Source organism: Sciurus carolinensis, chromosome 12 (assembly GCF_902686445.1).
Source record: "Sciurus carolinensis chromosome 12, mSciCar1.2, whole genome shotgun sequence".
In the NCBI taxonomy this organism is placed as follows: Eukaryota; Metazoa; Chordata; class Mammalia; order Rodentia; family Sciuridae; genus Sciurus; species Sciurus carolinensis.
This window is the reverse complement of record NC_062224.1, coordinates 27482298-27506735: the sequence shown is the minus strand read 5'-3', so window position 1 is coordinate 27506735 and position 24438 is coordinate 27482298. Positions and strand designations below refer to the sequence as shown.

At 36.8% G+C, this 24438-nt stretch overlaps 1 protein-coding gene across 1 annotated transcript in view; it reads left to right on the top strand.

The window, feature by feature from the left end:
• Tmem236 (transmembrane protein 236) overlaps window positions 1-24438 on the top strand; it is a 59204-nt gene that overhangs the window by 18978 nt on the left and 15788 nt on the right. The window contains exons 2-4 of the mRNA XM_047521411.1: window positions 13404-13476; window positions 16964-17109; window positions 23979-23983. Coding sequence (XP_047377367.1) covers window positions 13404-13476; window positions 16964-17109; window positions 23979-23983 — 224 coding nt within the window. The remainder of the gene's footprint in view (window positions 1-13403; window positions 13477-16963; window positions 17110-23978; window positions 23984-24438) is intronic.

Genomic DNA, 24438 nt, shown 5'->3' with positions numbered 1-24438 from the left:
ACAAATGCGGAAATTGAAGCCCAGGAGTTAAAAAGTCATACAGCCAAGGAATGGTTGAGTCAAGACTGCTGTGTCTCCAGAGCCTGGTCTCATGAGCACCTGGCTGTCCTGCAGCAGCATACACAGAAACAGCACATGGTACCAGTAACATCTGTGCACTACTTGCCCAGACTGGCTAATCTGCAAGAAGCAAAGCCTGTTCTTTTCAGCACCTTGAGAGGTCATTTATTGGTAAGATACCATTAACAAAACACTGGTGCTGAACAGTTACTTCTCCCCAGAACACTCCTATGGACCTGTCGCCTTCTCACATACTTAGTATCAATAATGCAGTCATGCTTGACTGTAGTTTTTCTCTTCTTTTCCCCTACCATATCCCATAAATGAGTGAATGTATACTTTTTCTTTTCTCTTCCCACCATATATGTTGTCCCCATATCCTAGTACTTCTTTCTCATCTCTCTTGCATCAGCTACCTATTTCCCATGACAGTCTACCATATCCCAATAAGACCCTTATTTCCAGGGCCATCACATACTTGACTCACTGGCATGGCTTCACAAATTTTTATGTATTCAGATCTGGCATTGGACTATTTGTCCTGATTGTTTTTGTTCAAGGAAACATAAAAAAGCATTTTGTTGATTATTTCTAGGGCTCTGCCAACCCTCATCAACTGGTGTTCTTGCTTCTTCCCCTTACTTACTCCTAGTCCTTATTTACTGGGACATTAAGGGCACATATGCTTAATAATGGAGAGTTGCTGAGAAACATGCCTCTTGATGCAATCAACAGAGCCATAAACACAAGATGTATGAGGCTACAGTTGGCATAATAGGGTATACTCTTTTATGGGAAAATTTAAAATTAATTCTTAAAATGTTTTCTTTTTAAAATACATTTTTATTTTTAATTGACACATAGTAATTATATGTGGGATATAGTGTGACACTTCAAAACACATCGTGTAATGATAAATTCAGGGTAGTCAGCACATCTCTCTCCTCAGATATTTATTGTTTCAAGCTGGAAACATTCAATTTCTTCTCTCCTAGCTCATTTGAAATATTCAGTTAATTGTTGTCAACCATAGTTGTCCTGCTATGCTATAGAACATTGGAAATTAGTTCTCCTATCTAACTGCACCCCTGTGCCCATTAGGCATCTTCTCATCATTCCTCTCTCCTCCATACCCTTCCCAGAAATATTTTTAATAAGTTGGAGTGTACTCTAAAATAACAATAAAAAGTATAGCATAGTAAATACATAAGCTAGTAACAGTAGTTTATTATCACTTTGAGTATTTTGTATGGTGCATAATCATATTGCTATGCTTTCAGTTGATTGGCAACACAGTATATGTGTTTGCACCAAAATCATTACCAGTGCGTGAGTTCCACTGGGCTATGACAAAATAAAATGACCACACTCTCACCTCCCGATAAGCTAGAAGTCCCACTTGATTTTGTGATGAGATGACATATCTTCTTAGCCTCCTTGGGAGTCACTCCTAAATATCTTAGTTGGAGAATCCCTATGAAATCCTTCAGGTTCATGGTGATCCACTAGTTTACCCTAAAGTTTTGTTTAAAAAGCTATACACTTACCTATTTGAATTTCTTTCCACTTTCCACTTCCCATTCACTCAATCCCTTGTTTAAGTAAGTATTTGCCGAGTAGCCATTGACAACATGGCAGGCCTGTCCACAAGCTGATATCATGTGTACTAACACCTGATGCCCTCACTGAATCCTAGGACTTAGCCTGGCCTTCAAGCCCATCTACCCGCTGACTCTGAGTACTTGTCCAAACTCTTTCCACACAGTCTTCGTTCTAGCTAGTGCTACTCCCAACATACTGCAGGGTAATAACCAAGTATCTTTGGTATTGCATCCTCATGGATGTCGTAGTCTACACAATGGAGACTACACAATTGCACATGATAAGGTAATATAAAGCACTACACAATAAATTGCTGAATTTTGTGTGACCTCCCTCTAAAAATCCTTTATTAGTCCTGAGAATAGACTCATCAAAACTTAATGCTGATGGTAGGGGAGGTGTCTTCCTTCCTTTCTAATTCATTCTTTCTTTCTCACCCCCAGTCCCACCCCATCATTCCCCCATAGTGCCTTGAGCTCAGCAGCTTTTCTGTATGTGGGGTGTGTGGATTCCAGTTTATTAGAAGAGTGCTGTACTTTAGAGGGTCAGAAAGTTTCACAAAGCAAGCTTGATTTGAGCTAAGCTTGGAGGTCAGAAGTAGGGAGATATTCCAGAGGAAAGGGATCAATATGAGTAATGGGTTGAGATAGAAGCACATAAATTATTTTAAGGGGTAGGAGAGACCAACTTGCTCAGAAAGGAAAAGTAGAGAGAAATGAGCTGGGTAATACTTCAGGGTGGTGAAGAGCTTGAGTTTTGGAGTCAGAAAGACCTGGATTAGAACTCTTCTTTCTCTTCCTACTGTGGAGACTGGGGCAAATTAATTAAATCTTTGACATCAATTTCATCATCACTCAGAGAATTGTGTTGTTTGAGTGATGTATGCAGCATGCTTTTCTCTAGTACTTGGCAAGTAGTATTAACTTACTGAACTGTAGACAGGGAATGCTATTATGTGTTGGAGAATGAGACCAGATTGTGGTCTTAGGCAAGGTAAAGTTGACTTATGAGTTGGGTAAAAAGAGAATCTTATGTTTCTGAGCAGGGAGTCATTTCCCAAGTTATCATCTGACCTTTGTATCTACCATACTTTCTCTATGAGTAATCTCAAGACCAGAGTTCTTGCTGTGCTAATAGGAAGTTTTATCCCCCTCTCTTGGAAGAGTCCCTCCCATAGGTCATTCATTAAAGATTCCCATAGAAGCCTATTGGTTGTGCCTTAACAGGTTTTTTTTGGGGGGGTGGGATGGGGGTGGGAGGGTTCTGGAAATTACACCATACCCACAGTTCTTTTCTTCAGTCAGTCTGTACTATGCTTACATCCTTGCATTAGTTTCACCACGAGTAGACTTTCCAAGATGTGCCTGAAATTTCTAGCTTAAATTTTATTTCTGCTGTAACAAAGTACCACAAACTTGGTGACTTCAAAATATAACATCTCAAAGTTCTGGAGACTAGAAATCTAAGATCAAGGTGCTGGCGAGGTTGGTTTCTTCTGAGATATGTTAGAAAGAATTTGTTCCATGCCTTCACTTTGTGCATATTTCCAAATTTTTTCTTTTTAGGATACTAGTCATACTGGGTTAGGATTCACTCTACTATAACCATAACTTGATTCCCTCTTTAAAAAAATCTACTTATGAATGAGGCTATATTCTGAGGTACTGGGAATTGGAACTTAAATATAACTATTTGGGATGACAAAATTCAGCCTGTAGTATTTGAGCCTCTGATCCCTCAGAATTCATGTTCTTCCCATGTGGAAATAGATTTGCGCATCCCAACATATCCTAAGGTCTTAATATTCCAATATCAATTCAAAGTTCAAAGTCTTGTCTATCAACTCAATGCACTAATAGAAATAATCATAAAAGGGAGATCAGTAGTCTAGAACAAATGAATCAGGGGGAGAGAGGAGAGAAGAGAAAGGAAATGTCCTGGGGAACAAGACTGATCAAATTGTTATGTGCATATTCAAATACAGCATAATGAATCCCACTATTATGTGAATTTATGCACCAATAATTTTTTTTAATTCTCCTTATAGTTATGAGTGAGATTAATCTTAGTGCAAATTCCTCCCCATCTGTGTACCTGTGAAATAAGACAAAAAGTTACTTGCTTCCAAAATACAATGGTGGGACAGGAGAGACAGTACCATTCCTAAAGGCATAAATTGGAAGGTAAAATGGAGTCATGGGTCCCAAGCAAGCTCAAAAGTTAGGAGAGAAAATTCCATTAGGTTTTAAAGCTTGAGAGTAATTCTCTGGGGCTGGATATTTTGCTTTATGGGACCAGCCTCCAGACCCACCAGGGTAGCAGCTCCAATTCCTTGGCCCTGATTGGTTGCCCTGCCCTATGGATTTGCCTCTGGTTGTAGCACCAACTATCCAACCTTTGACCAGTCAGTCATTCTTCCCTTTTTTTGGAGAACGCATTTGCAACCAAATAGCTCTATCAGTCAGTTCCTCCCCAGAGTCCTAGAAGCCCAGCATCTCCTCCTTCACTTTATGCCATCTCTGTCTTCTTTAGTCCAAGTCAGCAGTGCTTCTGCTAAAAGGGTTGATTGACTTCACAAGCCACAATCTTGGTATTCTCATTTTGCCATGTTTTATAATATGAATAGGCTGAGAATTTCCCAAATGTTCAAGTTCTAGTTTCTTTGTGCCAAACAATTCCTTCTTCAATATTGCAATTAAGAAAAGAGACTATGCCTTTAACACTTTACTTAGGAATATCTTCTGCTCAAGTTGAGTTCATTGCTTAAAAGTTCTGTGTTCAGTTTTCTGCCATTTTGTAAAAAGAATCATCTGTCCTTCATTTTCCAATAATATCTTCCTCATTTCCATGGTGAACACCCAAAGCACCTTTATCAGTTATATTACTAGGAACATTCTGCTCCTAACATCTATTTTCTAAGATGAGATAAATTTTCTCTGCACCTCTCTTTCCATTTTGAGCCCTCACCAGAATCTCCTCTAATGTTTCTACCAATAATCTCTTCAAGGCAATTGACTTTTCCTTTTTTTTCCCATTGCACATCTTGAAAATCTTCCAGCCTCTAACTATTACTCAATTCCAAAGCCACTTCTGCATTTTAAAGAATTTGTAACAGCATTCTTCTTTCTGTAACAAAACCTGCATTCACTTCCTTGAAATATGAGATAGTAACATCAACTGGATGACTTAAGCAACATAAATGTTCATCTGGTAGTTCTGGAGACTAGAAGTATGAGATCGAATTTTTGGCAAATTAGTGTTTTCTGAGGGATAGGAGAAAAAAATCTGTTCTAGACCTTTGTCCTAGCCTCTGGTGATTTTCAGCAGTCTTTAGCCTTCCTTGGTATGTATAGTTATTCTTTTGATTTCTGCTTTTATCATCACATGATGCTTCACAGTCTTCTTTCTGTTCAAATCTGTCACAGATTTCCCTAATTTTATAAGAACATATTGGAATAGGCCCCATTCTGATCTTACCTTAAGAGGATTATCTCTGTAAAGATCCCATTTCCAAACATGATGAGTTCTGAGGTACTGGGGTTTGGGGTTTCATTGTATCTTTTTGGAGGAAGATACTGTGCAATTCATAACTTTCATTAATCACAAGCAAGCCCTGGAAGTAAGTCTAGATTTTCAAACATGGGTTGATAATTTTCATGTCATAATTCTGGGAATCAGAAGTGTGAGATTAAAGTATTGGCAGATTAGTGTTTTCGGAGGGACAGGAGAGAAAGTCTGTTTCACACCTTTGTCCTAGCCTCTGGAGTAAGACTTCTGGTTAAGTAAAACAGACTTGAGTCAGTATTTATTAACTATTCCATTAATTTAAGATTTATTGAATTCCTACTGTGTGCCCAATATTCTCTAGCACTATAGTGTTATTGAATTTTGATAAGACACAATTTTTATCTTTTATTTCATTAATCTCTAATTGAAAGTTTGTATTTTTTTCCCAATATGAATGTTTCAGGTTATCATAAGGGCTACATATATAGGTCATTCATACATATATGGACTGTGATAAAAAAAATGGTCAAAGGAGCAGATATAGTAGAGAGCACCTGACAAAGGAACAGAAGCATGAGATTATGAGGTGGGACCAGCTTGGTGTGATCACAAAATAACCAGAAGTCCACTATGACTGGAGTTAACAGAGGAGAAAAGACAGATTATTTTAAATGAGAGTAGGAGAAATAAGAGAAGTCACTTCATACAGCATAGGTAGGTGAGGGTAATAAGGTTCAATTTTATTCTAATGGCATTGCACATCCATTGGAGAGTTTTCTTTGAGTTGTAGTAAAATTCACATAACATAAAACTTACAACCTTGTCTGTTTTTGTGGACCATTTGGTGCCACTTGGCATACTGACATTGCTGGGTACCACCTCCACCTCCATCCATCCACAAAACTCTTTTTGTCTTGCAAAACTGAAGCTCTGTGCCCAGGAAGCAGTAATTCCCCACTGCCCCCTCCCCCAGCATTGTATATTTTTAAGCATGGCAGTGATAAGGTGTGTTTTATATTTTAATATATGGAGAGAATGTGGGTAAACAAGAAGAGAAGTACTAGCTAACAGGAAGCAAGATAGGAAATATTTCAGATGAGGGATAATGGACAAACTTAGCAGAGGATGAACTTTGACAGTAAATCAGACAGGGTTGGATGATGGATTGGAATGGGTGGTGGAGAGGAGGACTTGTGTTCTCTTTCAGACATGCTAAGTTTGAATAGCCTCTGAAATCCAGGCGGAGATGTCAAATGGGTTTACAAGTTCAGAGCTCAGGAAAAAGGAAAGCACATGTTTGTAATGGGCAAGTGGGTGGTATTTAAAGCCATGGAAATAGATGAGATAATCAAAGGAGATAATTTAGAAAAAAGAGACGGCCCAGGAATAATTGTTGGGGCACTCTCCTCTTCCCAAGACCAAGTTAAAAGGAACAGGGCCCTATATATGGCTTAACAAATATTATATAGAGAGTCTTTTTTTTTTTTTTGTATATTTCTTGTTGGTATAAATATTTTCATATATAATGGTGGGATTTGTTTTTACATATTTGCACATGCACATGATGTAATAATATAATTTGGTCAATATCATTCCCCAGTATTTCCTCTTTTCCTCTCCTCATCCCTCCCCTCAGTCCCTTTCCTCTATTCTATTGGTCTCCCTTCAATTTTTGTGAGACACTCCCCACAATCTTCTTTGCCTTTTTCTTTTCTAGCTCCCACATATGAGAGAAAACATGTGACCCTTGACTTTGTGAGTTTGGCTTATTTTGCTTAACATAATGTTCTCAAGTTCTATTTTTCTGCAAATGATATAATTTCATTCTTCTTTCATGGCTGAATAAAACTTTATTATGTATATATACAACATTTGATTTATCCATTCATCCATGGATGGCTATCCAGGCTGGTTCCATAGTTTGAATTGTGCTGCTATATGACTTTACTTCTTTAGGATAAATACTGAGCAGTGAAATAGCTGGGTCATATGGTGGTTCCATGCCCAATCTTTTGAGTAACCTCTACGCTGATTTCCATAGTGGTTGCACTAATTTACAATCCCACCACCAGGGTAAAATTGTTCCTTTTATTCCATTTCCTCTCCAGTAATTTTGTTCTTTGTATTTTTTTTTTTTTTTTTTTTTTTTTGCTGTGCTGGGGATTGAACCCAGGGCCTTGTGCTTGTGAGGCAAGCACTCTACCAGCTGAGCTATATCCCCAACCCCTGTTTGTATTCTTGATGGCCGCCATTCTAAGTGCCATGAGATGAAATCTCAGTGTAGTTTTGACTTGATTTGAATTTACTAAATTGATAAGGATGTTGAATATTTTTTCATTTACTCATTTCCTATTTGTATTTCTTCTTTTGAGAAGTGTCTGTTTAGTTCATTTTCTCATTTCTTGATTTTCTTGTTTTGATGTTAAATGTTTTGAGTTCTTTGTATATTCTGGATATTAATCCTCTGTCGGAAGAATAGCTAGCAAAGATTTTCATCCATTCCATAGGTTCTCTCTTCACATTCCTTTTTCCTTTGCTGTGCAGAAGTTTTTGAATTTGATACCATTCCATTTATTAATTCTTGGCATTATTTCCTGAACTTTAGGAGTCCTATTGAGAAAATCGGGACCTGTGCCTACATGTTGGAGCGTTGACCCTACATATTCTTCTAGGAGTTGAATAGTTTCTGATCTAATTACTAGGTCTTTGATCCATTTTGAAGTTGACTTTTGTGCAAGGTGACTTTTGTGCAAGGCTCCAGTTTTATTCTTCTACATATGAATAAACAGTTTTCCAAGCTATTTTCTCCAGTGTATGTTTTTGGGCACCTTTTTCAATGTTCAGATGACTATCTGTTTGAGTTTGTCTCTTTGTCTTCTATTCTGTTCCATTGGTTTATCCATCAGTTTTTATGGCAATACCATGCAGTTTTTGTTACTGTAGCTCTCTAGCATAATTTGAAGCCAGGTATTATGACTTTTTTTTTTTTTTTTTTTTTTGCATAGAATTGCTGTGATTATTCTGGGTCTGTTAGTTTTTAAATAAATTTTAGGACTTTTTTTTCTAGTTCTATGAAGAGTGTCATTGGTATTTTGATGGAGATTGCATTGACCATATGCATCGCTTTTGGTAATATGGCTCTTTTAATAATATTAATCCTGCCTACCCATGAACGTGGGAGGTATTTCTATCTTCTTGTCTCTTCTTCCATGTCTTTCTTCAGTGTTCTATAGTTTTCATTGTAGAGGTCTTTCACCCTTAGATATATATATAAAACTATTGTGAATGGGATGATTTTCCTGAATTTTTCTGAGCAGATTCATTATTGGTATATAGAAAAGCAACTGATTTTTGTTTGTGGATTTTATAACCTGCTACTTTGTGGAGTTTATTAGTTCTAGCCATGTTCTGGAAATTTTTCCATTCTCTAAGTATAGAATCATCTCATCTGCAAACAGTGATAATTTGACTTTTTCCTTTTCCATTTTTACCCCTCCTATTTCTTTCTCTTGCCCAATTTCTCTGACTAGAAAATCTAGTACTATATTGAATATGAGTGGAGAGTAGACAACCTTGTCCTGTTCCTGATTTTAAATGAAATGCTTTTGGCTTTTCCCCATTCTCTATGATGTTGGCTTTGGGTTTGTGGTATATATAGCCTTTATGATGTGGCTGGGGATATAGCTCGGTTGGTAGAGTGCTTACTTAGCATGCATAGGCCCCGGGTTCAATCCCCAGCACTACCAAAAAAAAAAAAAAAAAAAAAAAAAAAAGAAACAAAAAGAAAAAAAAAACAAGAAGTAAATTCTTTATGATGTTATGTAAGTTCCTTCTACTCCTAGTTTCTTCAGTGCCATTTTTTTTTTTCGTGAGTGGGAGTCAAATTTAGTTGAAAGTTTTCCCTACTTCTATTGAGATCATTATGTGATTTTTGCTCTCAATTCTCCTAATGGGTTGAATTCCATTTATTGATTCATGTATATAAATCACCCTTGCAACCCTGGAATAAAACCAACTTGGTCATGATGTTCAGTCTTCTTAATATGTTGTTGGATATGATTTGTTAGTATTATATTAAGGATTTATGAATCTAAGTGCATTAGAGATAGTGATCTGTAGTTTCCTTAGTATGTACTCATCTAACTTCCTAGAATGAATTTGGACATGTTCTACCCGTTTCTATTTCATGAAATAACTTGAGGAGCATAGGCATTAGTTTTTCTTTAAAGATTTGATAGGATTCTGCTGAGAATTCACCTGGTCTTGGACTTTTCTTTTTTTGGAGTCTTTTTATTACTGCTTGTATTTCATTGCTAGTTATTAGTCTGTTTAGGTGTTTTATGTCCTCTTGATTCAATTTTGATAGGTCCTATATATCTACAAATGTATTCATTTCTTCTAGGTTATCATAGAGAAATGTTTATTAATTCCTGCCTTTTTGATGTATTTCTTTCTATTTTTTTTCTTTTTTTGGTACTGGGATTGAACTCAGGGCCACTCAACCACTAAGCCACATCCCCAGCCCTATTTTGTATTTTATGTAGAGATGGGGTCTCACTGAGTTGCTTAGTGCCTCAATTTGCTGAGACTGCTTTGAACTCACGATCATTCTGTCTCAGCTTCCTGAGTAGCTGGGATTACAGACATGCATCATTGCACCTGACCCATTTTGATGTATTTCTAATGTTTAATTTGGTCCTGTGTCTCATTTGATTATTCTTCAAGTGAGATTTCTCAATTTGTGAGTTCTGGCATTTGTTTTTGATTTCTTCTTTGTGTAATATTTCTTTAAGTATTTTCTGTGGTGTCTACTTAGTCTTCATGAATTATTTTAGTTTCTGCTTATCTTGGAAGGTTTTTTATTTCCTTTTTAATTCTGAAGGATAGCTTTGCTGGATACAGCAATCTTGGTTCACAGTTATTTTTTTTCAAAGCTTGGAACATATCATTATATTCTCACCTGAATTTTAGCAATCTAGATTTGGACCCCTTGTAGTATGGTGCCAACACTCTTTTAGTTCTTTTTTTGCTGTAGCAGCCAATGTCCATGAGTGAGACCTGAGGCCCACCCAGCCCCTGCCATTCTTACTTGGAGCCTGATCATTATATTGGGGTTTTTGTCTCTTTTATTCATTGTATTATATTATCTTTGAAGTTTGAGCATGGTTAGTTTGTGTGTGGAGCAAGGTGCCCAGTCTTTTGGATGGGTTTAGCTGAGTTGTAGAATCTTTACCCTGTGAAATTTTAATGTCCCAATTGATTCACAGTACCCTCAAAGAAATGGAGAAAACAAACAGCAACAACAGAAACAAACATCACACAGCATTAAAATAAATACCAGGTGCCTAATATGACATCTACAACACTAATTACTACAAAAATAGGAATAGTGGGGTCAACAATTGCCAACAGCAAAAATAATAAATAGCTATGAACTAAATCTAGCTATTAAGGTAAGTGACAAGTGTAAACTACACCATTCACCTACCAATAACTGCGACAACATGAAAGTTGGGGGCAGGAATTTTTTATACACCAAATAGTTCTAGAAGATGGCAAAAATACAGTTCATTAAGAGAAAAGAAAATGTGATAGGAAGGTAAAAGAAAGTTTAGAATATTCGAATGTGAAAAGAGAGAAAACAAAAGAGACACAAGTGATAGCTATAAAGAAAGAAGAGAAAAATAAACAAAGTAGGTCAAGAGTGAGTGAAAGTAAGAACAAGAGAATTTGGCTACTAGGAAAAGAAAGGAAAAAGATAAGCAAAAGAAATGAACAAAAGCAAAAAAGCCAAAATAAATGAACGATACCCCCTAGCCCTCAAAAGACAAGATAAAGAAAAATAACAATCATAAAAACTGGTAAAAGTGAGAAAAAAGAAGCAAGTATGTATATGTATATATATCCAGGAACCAATCAGCACAGCAAGAACACTAAAAACAATTTTAAAAGGCAGGGGGTGGAGGGGATTCTTAAAGAAAAAGAATCATTGCCACTGAGATGGAAAAAACTTTGAATGAAAAAGCTTTCAAGTGGATGTTCACTGCCTCTGTCCTACTGCACTTTCCATTTCTCCTTGAGCTATGTACCCATTAGAGAAAGCAAGGGTTGGGAGTTGTTTAACACTTCTTCTTTTCCTGTTGTACCCCAAGCTGCCAGCTGGAGCAGCTTAAAACTGAAGTTGGTTGAAATAGCTTTCAGTCCCCCTTCTTACCAGTCAGAGGTAGGATAGAAAGGGAAGTACTCTTGATTGGACATTTTTCAGGACAGACCAGATTGATACACTCCCAGGGTGGGGCTGCTGCAGAGTTCTAAATGGGAAGTTTCAGAAGCTGGGTCTGAGTTCTAATCAGGTCTTTGGGACTATTTTGGGTGGTATCTGCTCTGAAGAGATTAGATTAACACACCCCTTAGGGATGGGAGATGCCAGTTTCTACCCAGCATCTGTATCCCAGGAGTGTGCCAAGAACTCTATTGGCTGTGGGGGGGAGGGGGGGGAGCCAACCCTGAGTTTCACACACCACCACCTATGAATATGGCCTTTCCGGGCTCAGTTCCCAAGTGTAATCATGTCTACCTGTTCAGTTTCCTGACATTTTTTTTTTTTTTTTAAATCTGGTCATGTGAGCTGCCAGACTCCAAGGGAAGGCAAGTTGTATTCTTCTCCATATCTCTGACTTGAATCCCACTAGGTATAATCTTCTCTGTGCTTGTTTCAAATTGTGTTCTGGCAGGCACATCCTAGGGTATATGGTAGGTACTGGCCAGAAAGGTATGACAATATTTGCTATGATCTCCAGGGCTCCCACAGCAGCAAGCTGCAATCAGTGTCTCTTGCTTCAGCTTTCCACTTGCCAGTTGATTCAAACACCAGCTCAATGTGCAGCCTTTGGTTCAGTTAGGTTCAGACTGCTCTTCTACGGGAAAAACCCTTAGAACAATGTGTCCATTGTTTTTCTGTTTCTGCTGGTTTTATTTCTCCCCTCGGTGGTGAATCATGCTGCTGCCACTACAACAGTTAACTTGGCCCCAATTTACTTTTTTTACCCTTTGATTAGGGCACCCAAATTTTTGAGTCTCTAAGATTCTCTGACTGTCTGATTTTGAATTTCAGTGAATTCCCTCTCTCGCCCACCTCACTGAGAAACAGCACTCCTGCTACTTGAATCCCCAGCTGTGGACCAACTGGAAATGTAGCTTTCCTCTACTCTGCCCTCTACCATCTTGATGCCTCACTTAGAGAGCTGTGTATTGCAGGACCATGGGTCTGGACTCACACAGAGGAGCAAAGCTACCAATTTTGAATCCCATCACAACTGGTGATACCCTTGTTTTGCTGGGTCTGGTTAAGAGAGAGGGCATGTTACCCTGCTAACTTTTATGTCTACACCTATGGCATCTATAATGAGGCAAGGACAGGGGCTGCATGATAGAATCAAGCAGACATTGAAAGCATTCAACGATTCCTATTATTTAAGACATTATGTAAATGTAATTAACATAAAAAATGTATTTAAGAAAAGAGATGGTAAATATTTCATCATAAAAAACTTTTGAATTGTCTTCTCATAAATCAATGAAGCCAAACACCATTTTTGGATATAGTATTATAGTCATAGTTTATCTGTCACTATTTGATTCTTTGATTAATTTATCATATAAGGTTTCAGAAGTGATTCAAAAACAAATTTGAAAAGTTAGTCATTTTTACATGTGTCACTTTTTTTCTTTTCTAGGTTAAAGTAAAAAAAAAAAATCCAAATGTTTTTCCTTTACGTGATCTTTAAGTTTCTAATAGTCTATCATTCCTAAGTGTAATTTCTAGAACTCAGTTTTACCACATGGAATACATTCTTGCTGGAGAAAGTTATGCTGCTGTCCTTTTTTACAATCGGTCACCAGAACTGGTTTGTCCTCTTGGGTAGGTTTTGAAGTAATAAATTACGGAAATGTTAAATGTCATTTGATTTGTGCTTTGAAGCATTCAGTTTATAGTTTGCTCGTTGTTTGGATTGTTTGGAAATCTGTCTCCCCTTTGCTCGAGAAAATAATTCTGTTTTTTGCACGTGTTCCTTTTTGCCATACTCAAACATTTGGGAAATGGAAATAGGGAAGCAGTTAGCTTCTTAGAAAAACTAAAGATGAATGGAACAGGAACTGCAAAATTAGCAAAATGTAACAGGAACTGTGGATCTGGTACATTATTGCTTTGCTTATTTTTTCTCCTTTGCTAGGAGACCTGTTCTGATGATGTGTGTAATACTCACCACACTTCCCAGCTTCGGCTTTTCTATAGCAGTGACCGAGGTATGGAATTTTGATTTCTTCTGCTGCAAGGTTTTGAAATTTAAAAAATTCCTGTTCTTGGAATTTGATTGAGCAGTGTACCTCTAATATAATCTGGTCTTCTTCCAAATTACAACATGTATATATTTTAAGTAATGAGATAATTGTTACCTCTGTGGTCGTAGAGGGAAGTTTAACATTCAATTCTGTTCTAAATGGCAAGTTCCAAATGAATAACCTCTTACACTCTAAGATCTTTATTAAGCTATCCATGTTGGGCATGCCTATAATCCCAGCAGCTCAGGAGGCTGAGACAGAAAGATCCAAGGTTTGAAGCCAAACTCAGCAACTTAGTAAGGCTGTAAGCAACCTAGTGAGACCCTGTCTCAAAGTTAAAAAAATAAATAAAAAGGGCTAGGGATGTGGTTCAGTGGTTAAGTGCCCTTGGGTTCAATTCCTGAAAAAAAAAGAAAAGAAAAATATATATTCATGGACAAATGCTTTGCACGCGATGTCTACTTGAAAATGACATTATGTTTTGACTAAATAATATGGCTTCAAAAGGACTTCAGTGAGCACCCACAGGGCAGGAATATTATAAGCAATACTTGCAGGCTGCGAAAACTTTATTATCCAAGAAGGTCAAAGAGGAATGCTCTACTAATCTTACTAACTTGCAAGTTGTTGAGAAATAGGAAGGGAGTAGCTTGGGAAGTTTCCAAGAACTTTACAAATTCACTTTACAACTTTCTAAGGAAAACCACTGTCGTAAAATGATGGTATATCTGGAGTTTGATGGCCCTTTTTGGTTCATTTCTATGATGTATCACCCCCCATTACCTATTTTTCTTTCCTCTTTTTCTTATACTTTCACTGAGGTATAACAAACAGAAATGTTCACAAAACATAAAATGTACCATAGCCATGTAACACATAAAGCAAACCCTGGTGCAAGAAATATGTATATATTGGATCAAGAAAATAAACTGGTCAAGAAATAAAACTGAGCAAGCTCCACCCCCATGCTCCTCACAATGATGACTGTTCCTTCCTCCCCAAGGGTAACTTCTACCACTGAAGTTTGTCTCTTTTTGAATTATTTTTTAATGGAAAATCAAATTATATGTCATATATATATGCACATATGATCTCTGTCTATATTATTTTGTGACATATATATGATCTTATATATAATACAAATTATGGTTGACTTATTTTATTCAAAAGTATGATTGAGAGAGTCATCCATGTTTTTTAAATATATTTTTTTATTAGAGCATCATAATGACACATAGTAATTGGGTCACCCATTTTTTTAAATGTAACTAGTTTATTGCTGTTGAATATTTAATTTTATGAAGATATTACAGTTTGCTGGGCATGGTGGTGCATGCCTATCATCCCAGGGGCTTGGGAGGCTGAGGCAGGAGGATTGCAAGTTCAAAGTCAGCCCCGGCAACTTAGCGAGATCCTAAGCAACTCAGTGACACTGTTTCTAAATAAAACACAAAAAAATGACTGGGGATGTGGCTCAGTGGTTAAGTGCCCCTGAGTTCAATCCCTGGTACAAAAAAAAAAAAAATATTATAGTCAATAAATGAATGAATGAATAACATAGTGCTGGGCATCACAGCCAAGCCTTAGCCCAATATTTCAAGTCATTTAACAGTTCTACTCTCTTTTTTTTTTTTTTTTTTTGGTACCAGGTACTGAACTCAGAGGTACTCAACCACTGAGTCATGTTCCAAGACCTATTTTGTATTTTATTTAGAGAAAGGGTCTTAGCGCCTCACCATTGCTGAGTCTGGTTTTGAATTGGCAATCCTCCTTCCTCAACCTCCCAAGTCACTGAGATGACAGGCATGCACCACTGTACACGACTATCAGCTTTCCTCTTTGTGTCCAAGTTGTTTCCAGTTTTGGCGATTACAAATAATGCCACTGTGGACATCCCTAAACAATTGTTTTGTACACATGAGCACATATTTCATTTGATTCAATTTATAGAAGCAAAACTGATGGGTCATAAGATTTTCGAATGTTCAATTCGAAAACTAGTGCCAAACTAGTTTCCAAAGAGATTTTTACAGTACAGAACCCACTAACAAAGAATGAGCATTCCTGTTGCTACGCATGCTTACGAACATTTTAATTGATTTACTATTCAGTTACAATGCCTTTGTTGATTATGTTTTGTACTCTTGACTTCCCTTCATATCTTACTGATATCTTTTGATGAACAGATGTTTCTAACTTAAAAATAGTCCAATTTATCAGTTTCTTTCCTTTATGAATAATGCTTCCGGTCACTTATTTGAGAAGATTTTGTTGTATTGTAAATCTGAACCTCAAAGTCATAAACATATTCCCCCATCTTATATTTTAGAGGTTGTGTTGCTTTTCCATTCTCTTTTAGACTAAAGTCATCTGAAACTGACTTTTGTATATGTTGTGTACTGGAGAGCCAAATTTTATTTTATTTTTTTTCCAAATGACATCCAATGGACTAAGCACCATCTAGCAAAGTCTGTCCTTCCCACGTTTCTCTGCAGCCTTGCCTTTGATGTAAGATGCACAAACACATAACCTGTTCTGTCGCACTGTCCACTTTTTCATTCCTGTGCTAACAAACACCACACTGTCTTAATTCTTATAACTTTATAATGGTTCTGCATAACCAGAAGAGTCGATCTTCCTATCTTCTTTTTCTTCTGGAGTTTCTTTCCCTTTATGTTTCCACATAAATTTTACAATGCTTATTATTTTCCACAAAAATTCAAATATTGAGTTTGTATTCAAGGATAAAATTTTTTAAAAGCCTTTTCTTTTAACTCTTTGTCATTGGTATTTAGAAATAATTCATCCATTCTGAAGAATTTTCTCCATGTATAATCTTATAGTCTCTGAATAATAATACCTGTTTTTCTTCATTTTAAGTACTTACCCTGTTTATTTCTTTCTCTCGTTACACTGTCTGAGACCTCCAGTACAATGCTGTCTAGAAATGGTTATGGTAGCATCAGAGGGAAAACTTTCAAAATTTCATCATTGAAGTGATGCTTACTAAGGGCTTTTTGTAGGTACCTTCAGCAGGTGAAGGAAGAAAACCAAGTTGAGTTCACCTGGTCTCTCCCTCTTTGGAAGATCTTAAAGGCCAACATTTGCCCCCTAACTCTCTGAGGCTGGATTCTCAGAAGCACTGTTTAGTAGAGGAGTTGGAAGGATTACCCATTCCACTATTACTGGGAACCGGCTATTATATTTTTGCACGCATTTACTAAGCTTCACTTACAATGAAACACTCTTCCATTTATGTGAACCCTATTCTCTCTTAGGAAATGGTTCAAAACCTAGTGCAGTTTAAAACTTGAGAGGCTTACAACCAAACTTTAAATTTTTCATCAAATGTATTTATAATTAATTTAGCTCTGCCAGCAGACTATTGAAAGAATGTTGAATAAGGAAAGCACAGTCGTTGAATAAGTCTAATTGATTTTTCTAAAAACAGGTTCAAAAGAACATCAATGGCTCTGCTGATTTATTACCTGATGCCTTACCTGATCTGCCAGTGTCCCTGGTTCTGTTATCCTTGATCTTGGTTGATATTATTGAAAAAATCAGGATATATCCTCTCAGAGGAAGTGAAGAGAGTAAGTATTCTCCAGAATATGAATATTTTTAAAAGTTTGATATATTTTTCACCTTTCTGCCACGCTGTTTTCTGATTACACGTTCAATGATACCTTATCTTGGGGTTAACATTACTGATAAGATTGAAAATGAAACTATCTGAACATAACTATTTTTAAACCTCTTTGGTAGTCAGTTATTCTTATTTCTTGTTTGCATTTTGGTAGTACTGACACCTAAATAAATTTGCCAAATATTTAATGCCAAACACTTTAGTAGTTATCCTAGCAAGGAAATTATCTGGTTATTGAAGACTTATTTATTTTTTTCTAGGAACTATCTTAAATCCTTAAGTTTAGATGAATTAAAAAGTAGCTCAGATACCTTTGCTATGGGAATCACTATGACTATTACAGTTGTGTCCTAAAAAATTATGCATTTTTAGTTGTGGATTATACAAAAATCAAAGATCACACTAATAAAACCAAGATACACCATATTCCTCCAAAGTGTTCAGTTGAAATTAAAAACTTGCAATTTGTTAACTGCATGTTTTGTTTATTTAGTCATCAATTCCTTTAGCTTTCATTTAATTTCATGTCATAGTGTGTATACTATTTATATTGCTTGGCTAAGCTTTTGTCATGTTTTTGCATCAGCACTGGGCACATATTGTAAGATCACTTCCTGATGGGGTGGATGGAGTGACTTACAGAAGAATACTTGGGAGTGACAGGGTAACTACTAGAGCCAGTCAATCATTTATGGGTCATGCACCACCACCCTTTCAGTATCTCTTGAACCACCAAATGAAAGCAAAACTGAATTAGAGGCCACCAGGGAAACTGAGCCTCTCATTTTGCACTTTGTCCTTGGGCAGGAGATATGGGTTGTTATATTTAAAATGTCACAGGTGGACTGGTGTTGTGGTTCCATGGTAGCATGCTCACCTAGCACTCGTGAGATCCTGGGTTTGCTCCTTACCACCACTTAAAAATAAAATAAAGGTATTGTGCCTACGTACAACTAAATATACACACACACACACACACATATATACACATATGTATATAATGGCACAGGTGACAAGGAGGTAAGATTGCAGTCAGCCTCTCCCTCCCCTCATTGAGGAAAAAGTACTTCCAAGTTACCCCTGTTCTCCAGAGCCAAGTGTATTTGTCTTAAACTGAAGAGATTTGGGGATCTCTAAATCCTTTAATCCATCTCTTGGCTCCTTAAAACCAAAAATTTATTTTGAAAGTGGACTGTGTTTGATGAGTGTGTTTGCCATATTAATCTGAACCCTCTGTCCAAGGCAAAAGTTCTCTTTAAAAAAAATGCACACTTTTTGGAGAATAAATTAAGGGCGCTTTATTTTAGATAGTGACGAGTTGGATTTTTTTTTTAAATTAAATTTTTTTTTTATTTTTACAGACACATTTTGATTCATTGTACACAAATGGGGTACAACTTTTCATATCTATGGTTGTACACAATGTATATTCACACCATTCATGTAATCATACAGATATATAGGGTAATACTGTCTGTTTTATTCTACTGTTTTTCCATCCCCATCCCTCCACCCCCCCACCCCCTTTTCCTCTACACCCTCCAAAGTTCCTTCATTCTTCTCTTCCCCCCCATTACCCCCACTGTTATATACTGTCATGCACTTATCAGAGAAAACATTGGCCTTTGGTTTTTTGGGATTGGCTTATTTCATTTAGCATGATATTTTCCATCTTCATCCATTTACCAGCAAATGCCATAATTTTATTGTTCTTTATGGCTGAGTAATATTCCATTGTATATATATACCACAGTTTCTTTATCCTTTCTTCAATTGAAGGGCATCTTGTTTGGGTCCACAAGCTAGCTATTGTGAATTGAGCTGCTATTAACATTGATGTGACTGCATCACTGTAGTATGCTAATTTTAAGTTGTTTGGATATAAACCGAGGAGTGAGATAGCTGGGTCAAATGGTGGGTCCATTCCAAGCTTTCTGAGGAATCTCCAAACTGCTTTCCAGAGTGGCTGTACCAATTTGCAACTCCACCAACAATGTATGAGTGTGCCTTTTTCCCCACATCCATGCCAACACTTATTATTGCTTGTGTTCTTGACAATAGCCATTCTAATTGGAGTTAGAATGAAATCTTACGGTGGTTTTAATTTGCATTTCTCTAATTACCAGGGATGCTGAGCACTTCTTCATATATTTGTTGATCATCTGTATATCTTCTGTGAAGTATCTGCCCCTTTTCTTAACCCATTTATTGACTGGGTTCTTTGTATTTTGGGTGTGAATTTTTTTAACTTCTTTATAAACTTTGGAGATGAGTGCTCTGTCTGAAGTGTGTGTGGAAAAGATTTTCTCTCACTCTGTAGGCTCTCTTTTCACATTGTTGATTGTTTCCTGTGCTGAGAAAAAAACTTTTTAGTTTGAATCTATCCCATTTATTGATTCTGCTTTTATTTCTTGCGCTATGGGGGTCTTGTTAAGGAAGTCTGGTCCTAAGCCAACGTGATGGAGATTTGGGCCCACTTTCTTCTATTTGTTGAAGGGTTTCGGGTCTAATTCCTAGATCCTTGATCCATTTTGACTTGAGTTTTGTACAGGGTGAGAGATAGGGGTTTAGTTTACTGCATATGGATTTTCAGTTTTCCAGCACCATTTGTTGAAGAGGCTATCTTTTCTCCATTGTAAGTTTTTGGCACCCTTGTCTAGTATAAGGTTACTGTACTTATGTGGGTATGTCTCCGTGTCTTCTATCCTGTATCATTGGTCTACCTGTCTATTTTGGTGCCAATACCATGCCGTTTTTGTTACTATTGCCCTATAGTAGAATTTAAAATCTGGTATAGTGATACCTCCTGTATCACTCTTCCTGCTCAGGATTGCTTTGGCTATTCTGGGTCTTTTGTTCTTCCAGATGAATTTCATGATTGCTTTTTCTGTTTCTATGAGAAATGTCATAGGGATTTTAATTGGAATTTCATTAAATCTGCATAGCGCTTTGGAAATATGGCCATTTTGATAATATTAATTCTGCCTATCCAAGAACATGGGAGATCTTTCCATCTTCTAAGGTCTTCCTCCATGTCTTTATTCAGTGTTTTGTAGTTTTCATCGTAGAGATCTTACACCTCTTTGGTTAGATTGATTTCCAAGTATTTTATTTTTTTTTTGAGGCTATTGCAAATGGAGTTGTTTTCCTCATTTCCCTTTCAGATGTTTCATCGCTTATGTATAAAAATGCTTTAGATTTATGTGTGTTGATTTTATAGCCTGCTATTTTGCTGAATTCATTGATGAGGTCTAGAAGTTTTCTGGAGGAGTTTTTTGGTTCCTCTAAATATAGAATCATGTCATCAGCAAATAGGGACAGCTTAAGTTCCTCTTTTCCTATTCGTATCTCTTTAATTTCTTTAGTCTGTTTAATTGCTCTGCCTAGTATTTCAAGGACAATGTTGAATAGAAATGGTGAAAGAGGACATCCTTGTCTTGTTCCCATTTTTAAAGGGATTGCTTTCAGTTTTTCTCCATTAAGAATGATGTTGGCCGTGGGCTTAGCATAAATAGCCTTTACAATGTTCAGGTATGTTCCTACTATCCCTAATTTTTCTAGTGTTTTGAGCATGAAGGGGTGTTGTATTTTGTCAAATGCTTTTTCTGCATCAATTGAAATAACCATATGATTCTTATCCTTAAGTCTATTGACATGACGGATTACGTTTATTGACTTACGGATGTTAAACCATCCTTATATTCCAGGGATGAACCCCACTTGATCGTGGTGCACAATTTTCTTAATATGTTTTTGGATCTGGTTTGTCAGTGTTTTGTTAAGGATCTTTGCATCTATATCCATCAAGGATATTGGTCTAAAATTTTCTTTCCTTGATGTGTCTTTTCCTGGTTTGGGTATGAGGGTGATATTAGTTTCATAGAATGGGTTTGGTAGGGTTCCCTTCTATTCTATTTCCTGGAATACTTTGAGAAGTATTGGTATGAGTACTTCTTTGAAGGTCTTTTAACTCAGCTGAGTATCTGTCTGGTCCTGGGCTTTTCTTGGATTGTAGGTTTTTAATGGCTTCTTCTATTTGATTGCTTGATATTGATCTGTTTAAATTGTGTATGTCCTCCTGGTTCAGTTTGGGAGGAGCATATGTCTCTAGAAATTTGTCAATGTCTTCAGTAGATTCTATTTTGTTGGAATACAGATTTTCAAAGTAGCTTCTCATTGTGTTATGTATCTCAGTGGTGTCTGTTGTGATTATTTCCTTTTCCATCACGAATTTTAGTAATTTGAGTTTTCTCTCTTCTCTTTGTTAGTGTGGCTAAGGGTTTGTCTATTTTGTTTACTTTTTCAAAGAACCAACTTTTTGTTTTGCCAATTTTTTGAATTGTTTCTTTTGTTTCAATTTCATTGATTTCAGCTCTGATTTTAATTATTTCCTGTCTTCTACTATTTTTGCTGTTATTCTGTTGTCTTTTTCTAGGGCTTTGAGCTGTAATGTTAGGTCATTTAGTTGTTGACTTTTCATTCTTTTCTTGAATGTGCTCCATGCAATGAATTTTCCTCTTAGTACTGCTTTTATAGTGTCCCAGAGATTTTGATATATTGTATCATCATTCTCATTGACCTCTAAGAACTTTTTTATCTCCTCCCTGATGTTTTCTGTTATCCCTGTTTCATTCAATATTATTTAGTCTCCAGGTGTTGGAGTAATTTCTGGTTTTTGTCATCGATTTCTACTCTCAGTCCATTATGATCTAATAGAACACAAGGCAGTATCTCTATTTTTTTGCATTTCCAAAGGGCTGCTTTGTGGCATAACGTATGGTCTATTTTTGAGAAGGTTCCATGTACTGCTGAGAAGAAAGTGAATTCACTTGTTGATGGATGGACTATTCTATATATGTCTATTAGGTCTAGGTTATTAATTGTGTTATTGAGTTCTATGGTTTCTTTGTTTGGTTTTTGTTTAGAAGATCTATCCAGTGGTGACAGCAGTGTGTTAAAGTCACCCAGAATTATTGTGTTGTGGTCTATTTGATTCCTGGAATTGAGAAGGATTTGTTTGATATACATGGATGCACCATTGTTTGGGGTATAAATATTTACAATCGTTATGTCTTCCTGATTTATGGTTCCCTTAAGCAGTATGAAATGTCCTTCTTTAACCCTTCTGACTAACTTTGGCTTGAAGTCCACTTTATCTGAAATAAGAATGGAAACCCCCGCTTTTTTACTGAGTCCATGTGTGTGGTAGGTTTTTTCCCATCCTTTCACTTTTAGTCTGTGGATGTCTTTTTCTATGAGATGAGTCTCTTGAAAGCAGCATATTGTTGGGTCTTTCTTTTTAATCCATTCTGCCAGTCTATGTCTTTTGATCGATGAGTTTAGGCCATTAACATTCAGGGTTATTATTGAGGTATGATTTGTATTCCCAGTCATTTGGGCTTAATTTGTTTTTTAAGTTGGCTTGGTTTCTCCTTTGAGTGGTTTTTCTCTAAGGTAGTTCCTCCCTTTGGTGACATACATTGTTGTTTTTCATTTCCTCCTCATGGAATATTTTGTTGAGAACATTCTGTAGTGCAGGCTTTCTATTTGTAAATTCTTTTAACTTTTGTTTATCATGGAAGGATTTTATTTCATCTTCAAATCTGAAGGTAAGTTTTGCTGGGTATAGGATTCTTGGTTGGCAACCATGTTCTTTCAGAGCTTGAAATATGTTGTTCCAGGCCCTTCTAGCTTTTAGAGTCTGGGCTGAGAAATCTGCTGATATCTGTATTGGTTTCCCCCTATATGTAATCTGATGCTTTTCTCTCGTGGCCTTCAAAATCCTATCTTTATTTTGGATGTTAGGCATTTTAATTATAATGTGCCTTGGTGTGGATCTGTTGTGATTTTGTGCATTTGGTGTTCTGCAAGCCTCTTGTATTTGATTTTCCATTTCATTCTTCAGGCTTGGGAAATTTTCTGATATTATTTCATTGAATAGGTTGTTCATTCCTTTGGTTTGTATCTCTGTGTCTTCCTCAATCCCAATAATTCTTAAATCTGGTCTTTTGATGATGTCCCAAAGTTCTTGGAGATTCCGTTCATTATTCCTTACCATCTTCTCTGTTTGGGCAACTTTATTTTCAAGAGTAAATATTTTGTCTTCATTGTCTAAGGTTCTATCTTCCAAGTGGTCTAGTCTTTTGGTGATGTTTTCCATTGAGTTTTTTATTTGGTTTATTGTTTCTTTCATTTCAAGGATTTCCATTTGTTTTGTTTGTTTGTTTGTTTGTTTGTTTTTGAGAATCTCTATCTCTTTGTTGAAATGATCTTTTGCTTCCTGCAGTTGCTCTTTCAACTGCTTATTGTATTATCATGCATTGCCTGCATTTGCTCTCTTATCTCATCTTTTGCTTCACGAATCATCTTCATCATGTATAATCTGAAGTCCCTTTCTGACATTTCTTCTACCATACTGTCACTGGATTCTATTACTATAGAATATAGGTTTGTTTGGATCATTTTCTTCCCTTGTTTTTTCATGATGTTCATGTGTCTTCCCCTCTAGCAGTGCAGATCGGGGGTATTGCAGTTTACCTCCTATAGGCTTATAGTGACCCTTTTCTTTAAGGGGGAGATCAATATTAGCAGTGCCCAGTTTAGACAATATGCGATCCTAGACTAAATAGCCCCATGAGGACATTAACAATATTGTCATAATAAACAGAATGAGTTCAAATATTATCTTCAGTATAACAAACAGATTTGCAATAAAGTCTGCAGTTTCTAATGGAGGACAAAGAGGATGTGGAGGAATGTAGGATGTAGCTGTTAATGGGATAAGAAAAGAATATATAGAAGTTCTAGATAATAGAAAGAGTGAGAGTATAATCAAAAGAAGTTGGTTGTTAGCATGCAACAAGGGAGAAAGAGACTCTGAGGGAGCAGGTAAACAAAAGGAAAAGAGCAAAAAAAGTAAAGAAATAAAAACTAAAAAGTTTTCAATAAGGAGAAAAAAGAAAATCTGCACTATAACAGTCATATAGTATTCAAACCTCCCAGTCTTTAGTAGCTTGATGCATGAGAGGTACCTGACAATAAGCTTCAAGTCTCTAGCAGGCATCTCAGGATGGGATTTGCCCTACCTAAAGATCGGAGCTAAGGCTTCCAGGATTATCCAAGATGGCCGCTCTGGCTTCCATATGTGTTGGAAAATGGAGAGCTGCTGCTCGGGGTGTGGCCGTGGTCAGCGGGAGGTCCTGGAGGCGGGATGCGGTTGGTCAGGCAGGGGTCCTGGAGGTGGGGTGTGGTCGATCTGGTTGCCGGATCCTGGAGGCGGA